Source organism: Lactuca serriola, chromosome 6 (assembly GCF_051521515.1).
Source record: "Lactuca serriola cultivar US96UC23 chromosome 6, Lser_US96UC23_V15, whole genome shotgun sequence".
Taxonomy (NCBI): Eukaryota; Viridiplantae; Streptophyta; class Magnoliopsida; order Asterales; family Asteraceae; genus Lactuca; species Lactuca serriola.
Window position 1 is genome coordinate 125621213 of NC_136413.1, and position 15343 is coordinate 125636555.

At 34.2% G+C, this 15343-nt stretch overlaps 1 protein-coding gene across 3 annotated transcripts; it reads right to left on the reverse strand.

Moving 5' to 3' along the window:
* Window positions 1-8645: 8645 nt before the first annotated feature.
* Window positions 8646-14219, reverse strand: LOC145056760 (G-type lectin S-receptor-like serine/threonine-protein kinase At1g67520). 3 transcript variants are annotated; one of them, XM_079004480.1, is made up of 8 exons: window positions 13836-14219; window positions 10540-12576; window positions 10346-10465; window positions 10060-10259; window positions 9752-9962; window positions 9426-9662; window positions 9172-9323; window positions 8646-9076 (listed from the first exon to the last, which is right to left on the reverse strand). In XM_079004480.1, exons 2-8 carry the CDS (start codon window positions 12533-12535, stop codon window positions 8759-8761), a joined length of 3234 nt encoding a protein of 1077 aa, XP_078860606.1. In that variant the 5' UTR covers window positions 12536-12576; window positions 13836-14219; the 3' UTR covers window positions 8646-8758. The 3 variants fall into 3 exon arrangements, with proteins under 3 accessions (XP_078860606.1, XP_078860605.1, XP_078860603.1); XM_079004479.1 differs by lacking the exon at window positions 8646-9076 and having other exon boundaries at window positions 9212-9662; window positions 10540-12303; window positions 12388-12576; XM_079004477.1 differs by lacking the exon at window positions 8646-9076 and having other exon boundaries at window positions 9212-9662; window positions 10346-10453.
* Between the last annotated feature and the right edge of the window lie 1124 nt (window positions 14220-15343).

Genomic DNA, 15343 nt, shown 5'->3' on the forward strand with positions numbered 1-15343 from the left:
AAAATCAGAGTTCCTCTTCCATGAGCATTTCTTCAGAAGAAGAGAGAAATACATCATCAACAGAAAAATTGATGGATTCACCAATAAAAATTGAATATCAACACAACGCCATACAACAAAACTCAATTCCTTATATGGGAATAGCGAGTACTACACATAATCATAACCTCTTGCAAGGATTTAGACCGCAAATGGACATTTCCCAAAATATTCAACATTCATATTATTGGACAGGATCTTCAAAAAATATACAATATACACATAACAGAGAAGCTACTATAGCATTTGGTAATTGCACTTTACCAATTTGCTTTGATGAACGCAAAAATTTTAGGCCCACGATAGAAGTAAACTCGACAAAAAACCAACATTGTTTGCTAGATAACTTATGGCATATTCAGACAGTTCAACATGCTTCATCATTAAAATTCAAATTCTTAATACTTTAAGTTTTTTATTTTCATAAACAGTCACCAATGACCCCTGAGAAAAAAACGAAAAAAATTCACACCCTATGTTATCATCAAGGGGACAAAAGTTGGAATTTTCAATAATTTGGCAACAGTCTTAAAATATATACAATATCAAAATCTCCTTTATAAGGGATGCTGTAGCTGCTAGGAAGCTATGAATATAGCTCGAGAACATTTTGGGTTAAAAGATCACATTTGTGAAAAATTCTTTTGTCGTATAGAATTATTGATTCATGCTTTTAAGATTGTGTTGTCGTTTCACACCTTATGTAATAATCATGTTATTTAGGATCAAATATTAAGTCCGGTATTGTGTTAGTATGAGAGTGTAATTGTTACGCTACCCTTTGCATATATAAAGGGTTAGAACCTATTGTAAATCATCGAGAATTCATAATAAAAATATTGTTGTTATCAAATTTCCTCATGTCTCTCTAAACAATCTCTTTCTGATTTTCTTCGCCTATCTCTTACATTCCTAGTTCCTTTCATATACTTATCCCTCATAAAATAAATAAAAATAAATAAATAATAATAAAATAAATTAATTAATTAATTAAAAAAAACCTCAAAAGTTTCTTTTGCACATATCTTCTCCTAGCTTTGTAAGTGCATGTACTCTTCTTTAATATTTAAATCTTGTTCATATTTTGTTTATGGTTTAACGGTAAACCCAGAAAAAACCGATATATATATATATATATATATATATATATATATATATATATATATATATATATATATATATATGTTGGATTAGTGTCTAAGTCCATAATTATTTTGGTATGTACTTGACCCGATGGTGCATGGTCCTTTTGGGTTGCCTTCACCAAAGCAACTTCATAGGATGAATTATGGAGAGAAATGATTAATTATGATTTATTAATATATTATGAGAATAATATATTAAAGGAGAAATCATATTGTTTAATTAATATTAGTCAAGAATTAATTGATAATTAATTTTGTGGCTAAAAGAGATTAATTAAACTTAAGGGACTAGAACTGTAATTATAAGATAATTGCAATTGGGCTATGGATTACTTGATAATATATAAGTTGGACGAATTCTATGGGGAAGCCCATTAGAAATCGTCCAAGGGTTATTCTAAAAGGGTTCATGGGCTGCTTAGGGCTTAAGCAGTCAAATTATGGTTTCCTAGTTGAAAACCCTAATAGCCTACATGTATATATAGTACCCTTAAGCCCCAAAAACGTGGCTAAGATTTCCTCTAGGGTTTTGGACATTTTTGGGCAGCCTCCTCTCTCCTTGTTCTTCATCCTCTTGCTATTGGTGTTTGTGAGCCATTGGAGGAGTGACAATTGTGACTCTAAGCTTTCTAAAGTCATTGTAAGGAGGAATTGAGATTGTTATTTCTACATAACAATCAAAGGTAATTCTCTAAACCCAAATTTCAGTTTATAATATGTTAGATCTAAGATTGTATGTCTTGGATACATTGCATGTACAATAGGGAAACCTAGATCCAAGCATTAGGGTTTGTATGAGATCATAAGATTGTTCTTATGTCTAGAACCAATCAGTGGTATCAGAGCCTTGATTGGTTTCTGTTGTATGTGATGCTATGTTGAATTATTTACTGAAAAACGATTTTTTTGGCCTCTGCCCGACCTGACTCGGTGACTCAGTGGATGAACTCGGCGAGTCTGTCTGACTCGGCGAGTCCAAGGGTCAGACAGAGGGAATATCGGGATTTCTTGCTGTTTTGCTCAAGGATTAATACCAAAAACGTATTTTTATGATAAAATCCGATTTTTATTATATTTGGGTGGTTATCCTTCATAAAACAAAAGATAATTTCAAATCTTTTGAATAATAGCTTCCTTATATGATAAATATGGATTATTTAAATTATTTGGTAATTATCTTATGGGATTAGGTCAAATATAGATAATGACAAAATTAATTGTTTAATTTTTATTAATTGTTATTTGATCCTTGTGTTGTGAAAAAAAGTTTCAATATTGCCCATTTAAGTTTTATGGTTTAAATTTGAACTTAAAAGTTTTGTTTTGAAATTTAAATAGTTGAAACCCTAATGTTTTGAAATGTTTCAAAACTTGCCCTTAAGTTTTGGAATTTAAAAGTTGATTAAAAGTTTAATTTAGAAATGTTAAATTCTAAAACCCAAGTATTGTTTTGAAAAGTTCATATCACACCCTATGGTTTTATTAATTAATTAAAGTGTATAATTATTAAAATAGACCACCTAGTATTTTAAAAGTGTAAAATACACCCTATACTATATATATCATTAAAAGTCTAATATTATACATGTATGAGTAAAGTGTCAAGTCTTATCGTTAGTAGGTCTCATTCACGAAGCTGGTCTATAAGGGGTGTTTAAGGAAATTGCCTATAAAATGGCGATTGAATGGGTATCCACTCTTACCCACAACACTCTTGACTAGTGGAGGGTCGTTAGCCGAACGGGTAGGATAGGACAGAAACCTTCGATTATAAGTATAATGAAGTACAAAAGTAACTAAATGCTTTCATAAAATTCCCAATCTTAGTTACTTTAGGCAAAAGTGAATTGATGTAATCCCATGAAATTACACTTTATGCCCTTGCGAAGACGTTAGTGGAGCGCGTGTGGTTAACCGGCACATCGAATAGGTGACTGTAACATGTGGGGGCACCATGTAAGTTTGCATGGTTATTCACTCCCGCTTTGTGATCCTCGGTATCCCAGTCACAAACTAGAGGGGCATATCGAGATTTAAACATGTCATTGAAAAGTTCAATGAATCTCAAAAGATCTAGGAATTTTCAATATATTTAAAACTTAAATTTCTTTTTCGTTTTTCATGGTGGAAATTGTTAAATCGTCATTTACCTACCTTCAAATATTCTGCAACTAGATTACGGCATCCGTTTTCTAGGTTGTAGTGTATTGTGTTGGATCCTAGCCTCGATGTTTCATTTGGGTGTCACATCGAGGATTCTAATCAACTAACTTGAATTTGTTTTCTCCCGTTTTGTAAATGTCAAAGTATGACAACTATGGTATTCCCAAATCCCGTGGAACAAGCTTTCCACATGAAGATGATATTTCACGATTCGATCGAGGAACAAGAGATCATGCTTCACTTCCTCCACCTCCTCTAATTATTCTCCCTAACCCACAAGTTTGAAGGCTTGAAAAGTTCAAGCTCACTCAAGCCCTTTTGGCAAGTAAATATGAAGAAGGAAAGTCGGTGTGTGCACACGTCCTAGAGATGAAGTCACACATTGATAGGTTAAGAATGTTGGGATCTGTTGTATGTGAGGAGCTGGCTGTTGACTGGGTTCTTCAGTCACTTCCTAACTCATATAGTGAGTTCGTAAGAAAGTACTATATGATAAACCACGACGTGACCCTTATAGATCGCACCTACATGCTTATTGCTGTTGAATCAGCAATGATTTGGCGCACTAGAAAAGCAAAGTTGATTGGTGAATCTGCCTTCCAGACCTGTATGGATATAGGCAATGGCAACGAAAGACATGACATGATCAAAAAGTTTGATCATAAGAGAAAGGCAAAGTCTGAAGTAGTTCCATGTGCTGTTCCAAAAGAGTCAATTTGCTTTTATTGCCAAGAGAAGGGGCATTGGAGACGAAGCTGCCCTATTTACCTAAGAGATCTAAGAGATGGGAGAGTCAAAACGTATGGCTCTGCTTTAGGTAAAATCCATTAACTAACTCTTTTAAGTTCCTATTCTAGATTCTTAATACATGATGTGATAAGATTACAATTGATGTTTTATAGGATCAAAGAAAAGGAGAGGAAGCTTAAGGGAAGAAGTGAGCGGAATCTAATTGTGAAGAAATGGATTTCGATCGCATTGCTTGAAGATTGGATTCTTGAGCTACTACTTAGAGTTAGAAAAGATTACTAAGAAATATGTATTAACATAGTTTTTCGATGAGTTGCATTGTAAGGACAAATTTTTCCGCAATAAAATAAAATTTTGTTTTATATTATTTATTTATCCTTACAATGGCATGCATGAAAAATTGATGTTTGAAGATTTCTATTATTAGCAATAATGGATTTGATTCTTAATTATGTTATTTGTGGAAATGTCGAGAATTTACCAAATAGGGAGAGTTTCTCATCACCCAAGTTTCAATTGGATAGAAACTTGGAATCATGCAACGTGTATGATGAATGAAAAACTTTCACATTTGGAAATTAGACTAATTCGTTGACAAAGTGTCAAGTGAAGGACTAAGAGATCAAGTACACAAAGTTGTGTGTTGATCAACTACACCACAAGAGTAACAAAGATATTCGTCATGAGTTACTAAAAGGTTAGTAAATATGATTATACTTATAAGATTAAGTGTAATTTTGAATTGATTGAAAGAGTTTAAATCAATAGCAGAACGAATAAGAAGAACCAGGTAGGCAGAGAGATAAAAGTTTCTCTATTCTAAGAAGAAGGGAGAGTACCTTTTACTATGTTTTATGATAGGTCTTAATGATTAAGAACCATATCTCAATTGATCCTCTAAGTGAGTCTCAGTACAATTGTATGTCTGAGAAGAGGAATCAAGAATTGAAGAAATGGTTAAATCAAGAAGTCAATCATACTTCGTTCCAAAACAAGTCTTAGAGTTAAGATTGTGACATTGAGTGACAAGTTTTAAGAAGCTTTATAACATTCATCAAATGTAGAATTTGGAAAAAGGTTTTGTTATTCTTGCACATTTGAAATTGGTAAGTTGTGATGTATTGGATTAGACAAAGACCAACAAGGACCAATTTTGAGAAGTGTTTTGTCTTGATAAAAGCTATACTAACTCTTGAATATTTGTTTGTCAAGAAATGTTTATTGACAAAAGAATATTGTATGTCAAAGAGTCAGTGGGAGTCTTAATGGTCTTGAAAGGGTTCAAGAACAAATCAAAATAAACCTTATCAAACATCACTAGCACACGACTTGAGGTTTACAACCTATCGTGTTGACGCTATCTTGTTTCTGTGCCGTTCCAATCGAGTTAATTATGCATATGAGTTCTATGAGTTCTCATTTGAACACATAAAAAGGCAAGCACCTTGATCAATGAAAATTACATTGATAGGAAAGGGTGGGCTGCTTAACTACTTGGAAGACATGGTGAGCACTTATGTTACAATAAGGCAGGAAATCAAGATTGAGAAGGTTCGGTCCATATGAGTTTGAATTTGTCGTAAACTTTGGTTTTGACAAATTCACATGGATAGGAACACATACACCATTAAAATCTAAGTGTCATAAGATTCCATCCTTCATAAAAATGATTGTGAGGAAATGTTTTCACCAAGAGAGATTTTAAGAAGATAGTGATTGTGAAAATTGTATTCTCGAATTCAATTATGGTTACGGTATCCCTTTCCATGATTTGAATTGTGAGATTTAGCAATTAGTCTGAATTGTTTAGACACACATATGAGCTATCTAAGGCAAAGGTGTATAAGTTTGAGAAGCTTGATAAAGGATTATCAAAGCATTAGGTATTAGAAATATGAACTTAAGAAATTCAATAGGCATTGTTTTCTGGAAGTTAAGCTGTTTTCTGAATACATGTCAAAGCTAGTGGGAGCATAAGTGTTATGCTTATATGATAATAATCATCATGATAGTGGGAGCATAAATGTTATGCTTGTATGATTATTATGGCAAGTATTGCAAGTTAGCAATATTAATTATAGAAAAAAAGAGTTATACTTTGCAATGTCGTAAGGGTTGAAAAGTTGTTTTGCTATAATTAAGGGAGAGAATATTATGCTTCATTAACAAATTCAGTCAAGGATACATTGTGTGTTCTTAAATTTTGATTATGATTACGGTATCCCTCTTCATAGTTCGAATTGTAAGAACGAGACACATAAAATATTATGGCAGAAGATTGATAAAGTATCATATCTTTATGTAAAACATTATGCATCGTGTCCAATACGCTTCGGATATAGGATTGATTGCCAGTGCTATTACACTTAACCATTCTAAAAGTTTCCAAATGTATAGCGCATTTAGAGGGAAAAAGGACAAGAATCAGTTTTGACCAAGATAATTAAACAACTATCAAAGGACGATCCAAAGTTCGCCGAGGATTGGTCGCTTGTGAGTAGTTGGAAGTATAGTATTGGATGGACCATATCGACATTATTATGAATAGATAAGATTCTATTAAGAATGAGTTGTCATATGGAAAATAGGGAAATGGTTCCATATTGGGAGTTGGATATTGAGAGTCTATTATTAGAAAATTTTATGCAAAAGGATGTTCAAAGGAATGTCCTTTGAGTGAGAGACATCATATCTATAGAATTGTTTCTGATAGAGATTGGCCAAGTCTTGATGATTTTGAGCTATGACTTTACGAAAGGATCATTGCATAAAATGTTAGAATCTAGCATATTCTATAATTGACAAGAATTTGATATTCATACACTTGTGATAGGGATTAGGAGTTGTGAAATGAGTGTGAAAGGATCATTTTGCATGTTTTGACTTCCTGAATAATTTAATTGGTTCTGAACAGTCAAATTATTCAAACGGACCACAGTCGTTCATATGTTGGAAGTAGGTATGAATGAAGACTGTCGTGAATTGGTGTGTAAATTGTCTAAAGTGTATTAGACATTAGCAATTGTTTGCTGCAACGTTCATGAGTGCTTATGAATATGATTTGAGCATTGGATTAAACCCACGCTCACTTGGATTACTTCATGAATTGTATCTCGAGTGATTGGTGAGACGATAACATCTTATATTCTTGAAATCGAGATGTGTGAGTTGTATCTTGCGAGTCGGTTGCACATTGATAATATGTAAATGCACCAATAACTTGGTGTTATAAAACATATTGTTGTGTGTAATTCGGTAAGTGAGTGCAAGCGAGCATTGAGTCAAAGTTTATCCGTTCCTTTTATCCAAAGTAGGATAAAAGCGATATCTTTGGGCCCCTCGATGATTTAGTGATGGCACCTAAGCGCTTGGCCGAGCCGGGACTAATTTGATGTGATCAATTATAGTCTGTTGGCAGTCGTCATAAATCGGAACTCGGGAAATAGCATAGAGAGAATGATTATAATTCATGTCTTATATCTATACGATATCTAGAATGGAGGAATATATGATCCCTTATCTAAAGGACACGCGTATCTAATAAGATCAGAGTTGACAGCGGCTTTGGAAAGCTACGATTGCAGATCAGGATCTGAAGTCACACGCAGAATAGTTATTAGACTTATCCAAGTGGGAGACTGTTGGATTAGTGTCTAAGTCCATAACTGTTATGGTATGTACTTGACCCGATGGTGCATGGTCCTTTTGGGTTGCCTTCATCAAAGCAACTTGATAAGATGAATTATGGAGAGAAAGGATTAATTATGATTTATTAATATATTATGAAAATAATATATTAAAGGAGAAATCATATTGTTTAATTAATATTAGTCAAGAATTAATTGATAAATAATTTTGTGGCTAAAAAAGATTATTTAAACTTAAGGGACTGGAACTGTAATTATAAGATAACTGCAATTGGGCTATGGATTACTTGATAATATATAAGTTGGACGAATTCTATGGGGAAGCCCATTAGAAATCGTCCAAGGGTTATTCTAAAAGGGTCCATGGGCTGCTTAGGGCTTAAGTAGTCAAATTAGGGTTTCCTAGTTGAAAACCCTAATAGCCAACATGTATATATAGTACCCTTAAGCCCTAAAAACGTGGCTAAGAGTTCCTCTAGGGTTTTGGACATTTTTGGGCAGCCTCCTCTCTCCTTATTCTTCATCCTCTTGCTATTGGTGTTTGTGAGCCATTAAGGGAGTGATAATTGTAACTCTAAGCTTTCTAAAGTCATTGTAAGGAGGAATTGAGATTGTTATTGCTACATCACAATCAAAGGTAATTCTCTAAACCCTAATTTCAGTTTATAATATGTTAGATCTAAGATTGTAAGTCTTGGATACATTGCATGTACAATAGACAAACCTAGATCCAAGCATTAGGGTTTGTATGAGCTCATAGGATTGTTCTTATGTCTAGAACCCATCAATATATATATATATATATATATATATATATATATATATATATATATATATATATATATATATATATATATGTGTGCATTTGGATGACATTTCAATAAAAACCTCCAATGTCGCCACTAATACCTTTGTACATCCTACAAAATTAAATTATCATATACAAATTACAATACAAATAGTATTTTACAAAGAATGATATACTATTCGTACAAGAGTAGCTACACTCATAAACTATCGACCCTCTACAACAGTGATTGTCATATTGTTTACAGAGCAATCTTTTGCTTTATTTTCATCCAAAGTTGACTTCAACTCTGATTCCATTCTGGCAGTGATGATGAATGCTGGCCTATTTGGAGTGGGTAACGGTATGGCATCATTAAGAAGCATGGAGATCATATCAGATGTTGTTGGCCTATCGACTGCACTCTCTTGTACACATAGAAGGGCAACATGAACAGCCCTCAAGAATTGTTGTACAACAATAGTATTTCCCAATGTAGGATCCTTCAATTCCAATGTATCCCCTTGTTGCCATAACTCCCATGCCTAAATCATTAGAAGATGATTATTAACATAATGTCTTTTTTTTACTCTTTACCAACAAGTATAAGATGTTAAATGGTGAAATTGACTACACTTACATATCCAATAAGATTGAAAGTCTGGTCAAGATAAATAAAGTTGTTATTTCTTCTTCCACTGACGATTTCCAAGATCAAGACTCCAAAGCTGAAGATATCAGACTTGGTAGAGAAAGTCCCTCCCATTGCATACTCAGGAGACATATAGCCATTGATACAGTACGATTGATACAACATTTCAATGTATTGATCATGAAAGCATATAATTCAATGGTAATTTTGATATTGTAAGTTTGTAACTAAGACAACTTACTATGTTCCAACCACCCTGTTAGTGATTGCCTCGGTCTCATTCTGCTTGAATATCCTTGCCATACCAAAATCAGAAATCTTGGGGTTCATACTTTCATCTAAAAGAATGTTGCTAGCTTTTAGATCTCGATGAATAACTCTCATTCGTGAGTACTTATGCAGGTATAACAACCCTTGTGCAATTCCTTCAATTATGTCGAATCGTTTATGCCAATCCAACTCTGCCTTTCTGGTTTCATCTACAAGACAATGAAAGGAAAGAGTCTGTAACAAATAGAATATCACAAGTAAAACCGTTGTATAGACTTATGTTAAAAATGATAAGTACCAAAGAGAAAGAAATCTAAGCTTTTGTTAGGCATATATTCGTATATTAACATCTTTTCTTCACCATGAATGCAACAACCAAGAACCCGAACAAGATTTGTATGCTGGAGTTTAGCAATGAGTACTAGTTCATTCTTGAATTCCACAAGCCCTTGCCCTGATGTTCTTGAAAGCCTTTTGATTGCAATTTCTCGTCCATCACTTAGTCTTCCCTGTTTTTTATAATTTCATGATATCTCTTTTTGTTAGATTAGAGGTACAAATGCAAAAACATAACACATGCATAAAATTAGTTTAAAGTAACATAACCTTGTAAACAGGTCCAAAACCACCTTGTCCGAGCCTATTCTCAACTGAGAAATCATCAGTGGCAGCCATGATAGAGGCAATGCTAAATAAAAACAAGTCATTTCCTTTCCCACCATTGTTTTCAAGCTGATGTATATCCTTGAAGCTTTCAGAAGCTGTCAACTCAAGGAAATACTCATCTCTCTTCCGTCTCTCATATTCTATGATCAGTGTCAATGACTTAACAAAATAGGCAACTATATCATACAAACAGAAGCTAGAATTATCATCATTGCTAATTTTATACCTTTCCGTTTACGCTTTCTCTTCTTTATATACCATAAAATGCCAAAACATAGGAAAAAAAGAGGAATGACAACGCCAATGAGTATCCATTCCCAATTCTTGTTGTTTTCTGTTTTGTTAGCTACATATTGACTTGTTTAGATGCTAAAATTATCAAAAGGTAGCTAAAAAATCATTGGAAATTAACATTATTACCTGTATTTGGAGTGATTGGATTTTGGTTGATCACATATTTTAAAGTAGAGTTATCACGAGGATTAACCAAAAAGTTATTACTTCCCGTCCAAATAACACAGCCAGTTCCATTGATGCTACTACTATTAAACCCCACACAAGTACAATCATTCCAACACTTAACAAAACAATCACTAATACTTAAGCTCGAATTATCATCAATATCAGTTCTTGTCTTATCCTGAGAAAAATCTCCATTCTTTTCACTAAAATTATCACTCTCTCTCCTACACTGAGGCAAACTCGACTCTACACAACCATCACCAGAATCATACCCATAACAGAACTCAGGCGTCCAAACAGTAGAATTATCAATATCTGTAACTTGTCCTTTTGCCGTTAAAATCCACATGGGTAAAGCAGCAATATTATTGGCCTCGTAGCTAAAGTATCGTGCTTCGTTGGTGTATACAGAAGAGAGATTATATCTAGATTGGCTACTTGGGCCATTCAATGCAAAGATATATTGAAATACTTGATTGTTTAGATTCCCACTAGTCCAGTAAGGTTTTCCTCGTCTTCGAATCATCAATCTTTGGGATGTTTCTTCAATGGGCTCCCAGCTCATAGTAAAAGCTCCTGAAGAAGGTATATCATTGCTCACCCAAGAAGTCAAGGTCCAGTTCTTCCCTGTTGTGATATCATACCCAAGCTTCATACCAGGTAAAAGTACATTAGTTGGATGATCAAAACTCTGCCACAAAACCCTTTTGTCAATTTCATCAATCAACCTAAAATTACCATTCTCTTCAAGAGTTGCAGTCACATTTGGGTTTGGACCAGTTTCAATATTCGTAATACTCATTAGAGTTCTCCCTCCCGCAATGATGATCAAGTCTCCAGTGTTGGCATCAATGGAAAGGGCATGGGCGCCTGAGGTGGATACAATTGGCGCATTTGGATTCGCTACCCATACTTTCTTTAATTCAACATCCTCCGTGTACCAAATTCCCAAGTACCTATAATCTTCACCAAAGAACCCTAATGTGAAATTTCCACGTATGGAAACAAGTCGGTCATCTGAGTTCAGTTGGCCGCCAAGTTTGATTGTTGAAAATGAATCGGAAGCAGGACAAAATCTAACAGTGTAATCGGTATCAGTACAGGAAAATATATGACTCGGATCATCATATGTGAAGCTGTAAGCTCTCGGGCATGCTGTTACAAACAATTGAGCGTAGGCAGTTGGCTTGCATGTCTCGACTGTTGAGAACGAGCTGTTGCAACAATACTCTGGTGAGCCAAAGGCCTGACAAGCGGTCATACACGCTCCTCCACCGGTCAAAGTCAACTCACGTGGACAACGTTGATTTAAGTCGTCAACACATCCCGCCTTGCTACAACCACCTAAGTAAGACGCTGGTCTGCCAGTCGGCTCCACAAGTATTGGGAGGTTGTAGCCATCAACAAGGCTGACATCATAGAAGTCTACTCTCCCACCTGTGAATTCTACAAGTGTAACGGGTGGTGTGGGTAAGCTTCCATTGCACTTCATTTTCCCGGTGCCACAATCACCTGTGGTGCACGACCCATAACCGGATACATTGAAGCTGCAACCTGTCCTACCCCAGATACGACCGGACCACCAAAATGGAGCTTGAATAGAGCGTGAATTACCTTTTGTTAGCTCAAATCCGGTGATACTGGAATCAGGCAAGCTTGTAGTTCCAGGCCAAACAGTGAACCCACAGTCATTTACAAAAGTAAAAGTAGTCCCTGAAGCTCCTATGAAGTTATATAAAATTGCATTGAGAACAAAATCTTGTATTGGCTTGTGTGTATGTTTTCCATACAAAGGTACAGATTTACCATTAGTAAAGAAGAAGAACAAAAGAAAGCCCAGAATTTGAGTAACCATTCCTACATCAAATTGTGAAGATGATGATGAAGGCGAAGAGGAAGAACCCATTGTTGAAGCCAAAAAGTTCAGTCTCATTGCCGCTACATTATCATACATGTCGAGCACGCATAGAAAATCCAGAATGTGTGCAAAAAAATCTGAATTACAACCTCAGAAGCGTTAATATCATTTAAATTTGTCATTTGACACTTTAAAGTTAAAAAAAAAGTCTGAAATTTCTTGAATTTAACAATTAGCAAATAGTATATGACTAATTTCCAATCAAGAACAATTCCACCAAACAGACAAACACCTATGTAGAGACAACGTTATAATTGCATTCTCAAGAAAATAACATTAGAATTGCCAACTTCCCATAAGTTTCTCTATAGAAATTGTGAGTTTGTGATTTATTCTAGTCATCCTAACAAAAGTGAGAAATTTATATATGCCCCAATCAAGAAAAGAATAGTAAGAAGTTTAATTTAATTTCTTATTTTGTTTCCTTTAACAAAGGAAGAGTCTAGACTTTGTACCAAGGTTATCAAAATCATAATTTTTATTTTACCTAGGATATCCTAGGTATAATAAACAAGTCGGATTGTATACGGATCATATCTGGAGTAAAATTGCAAGTAAGATCGTAGAATCGGGATTGGATCCCACTTCCCTTGATTTTTTATTTTCTTTTTAAAAGAAAAAAAATCAAAAACCATCAAAAAAATGAAAAAAAGTGATTTTACTACATTACAACTTTTACTCTTTAGGGGTTCCTTAGCCTTTTTTTTTTTGTTGCAAAAAATATTTTGAAGTTTTTATATGTTTTGAATGGAAAACTTAATGTTGGAGATATTTTTCATGTTTTGAATTTATAATTAAGTTAAAATTGTGTCTTTTTATTGGATCTTAAGATCCGGTTCCCAATCCTGATCTTGTATATAAACCCAAAAACAATCATACATAAAATCCGGGATCTTGACAACTTTGATTTCTATATCATCATTTAACATATAATGTAGTGTCATCTCTTTAACTGTACCATATACCTCACATGTTCTCAGGTCAACCAAATGAAACGGGGAGTTGATAACATGCACAAAAGTAAAGATTACTTTGGCTTGAGATATTTTTAACAAACCCTTACAGTTAAATCAAACCTTAGTCAGTTTATTGCTTAAACCTTACCTAAAAATAAAAAGTTGTTTGAAATTTGCGGAAGCATAACCCACTAATTACGAGAGAAATCGGTAGAAATAGAGCGATACATACACAGCCATGATTAAAGAATCAAACTGCTGGATCATTTTTGTCTACGTTTCTTCTACGATTTCTCTCCTAGTTATTTGATATTGATCTGGCCGATTGCACAACAAAAGCAGTACACACAAATTATCAGCAAAATACAAAGAAGTATTACCTCTTCCAGAGTTGGACTCGTTCGGTTGCAGGCTTGCTGCTAACAAATACGAAGCAGCCTACGAACTGCAATGCGTAGAGAGAGAGAGAGAGAGAGAGAGAGAGAGAGAGAGTTTTTTCTTTAATATAGCTTCGTTTATCCTAGGGTAATGACAACCAGAACTCATAAGCCAACAAATGTAGGAGAGTGACAACTATACACTGACTGCATAGTGTTTGATCTTCGGACCCTTATGAAATCAGTAGAGTCCAGCATGTTCAATGATCTCAAGCTCCTTCATATGCATAGCTTGAGGCAATTGAGATTGAGACTAACGAATTTGCGAATGAAGTTCCCAGTGGGAGTACTAATCCTAGCTCCATTAATGTACCCGAGAAAAGCAAAAGCCAACGAGAGTGCAAAGGCACCGATAATCTTCATAGGTGGGTCTACTCTCAAAAAAAGGGGTTATATGATACCACTTAATGTGGTCGAGTTCGATATCTCCTTTTTACACCAATGTGGCACCATCCATCCTTTTTACACGTAAAAAGGTTCAAATATTTGAAGAAAATATAAAAAAGGGAATAGAAACTTGTAGTGATGAACAATTATAAAATCTCTTTTCTAGCTAAAAAGAAGTCAAATATTCTCCAACCTTCTGATTGGTATTAACAAAAGTGATATGTAATTTCTCTTTCCAAAATAATATATTATTTTTTTAATTTAGTTTTTGACATTATTATATTATAACACGTTTGAATTACATTGTTGAACATATTATTTACACAAAATTACATAAATCGTTCATGTGGTTTGTCAAAGATTACAACTTCAATCCTTATTAATTTTCTATACAAATAGTCTATGTGGTTTCTAAAATTGCATGGATGGACCTTGTGGTTTTCAAAACTTACACAAATGGTGGTGTGAAGGTGTGAAGGTGTATCCTCTAATGATGCAACATATGATTAGGAATAGAGATGGTCATAGTCTTTATGGTGTGAAGGTGATAACCTTGTGGGGATTTTGACAATGTTTAAAAAGGGTAAAGGAGGTTGCCTCCTCCGATTCTCTAATATGCGATGTTTGTAATGTCCCGACTTTTTGAATAAAATTTTCATTCTTAAAATAAAATAAAACTCATTTTCATATAGATATATTTAATGTACAACAATTTTCATATAGATATTTTCAATGTAAAACCATTTGTTTATAAACTGTAATAGCAAATTATAGTTATAAAGAAAAGCATCGCAGAATCTCAAATCATAAAGGTGTTGATGCGTGTGTATCTAAAAAATACATTTAATCCACAACTATAATGTAGGTTCCCTTAATCTATGAAGATTAATAATTGAAAGGATTGAAAGCACACAAGATGTATCACAAAGGTTTTTCACTAAGAAAAGGTTCTCACTAAGAGAACAAGGATAAAGCTCTCTAGGGTTCGATAATCAACTAATGATACGAACCCTAGTATATAAAAAAAGTAAATACGTGTGAATCCCTACAAGTCAGGGATATCA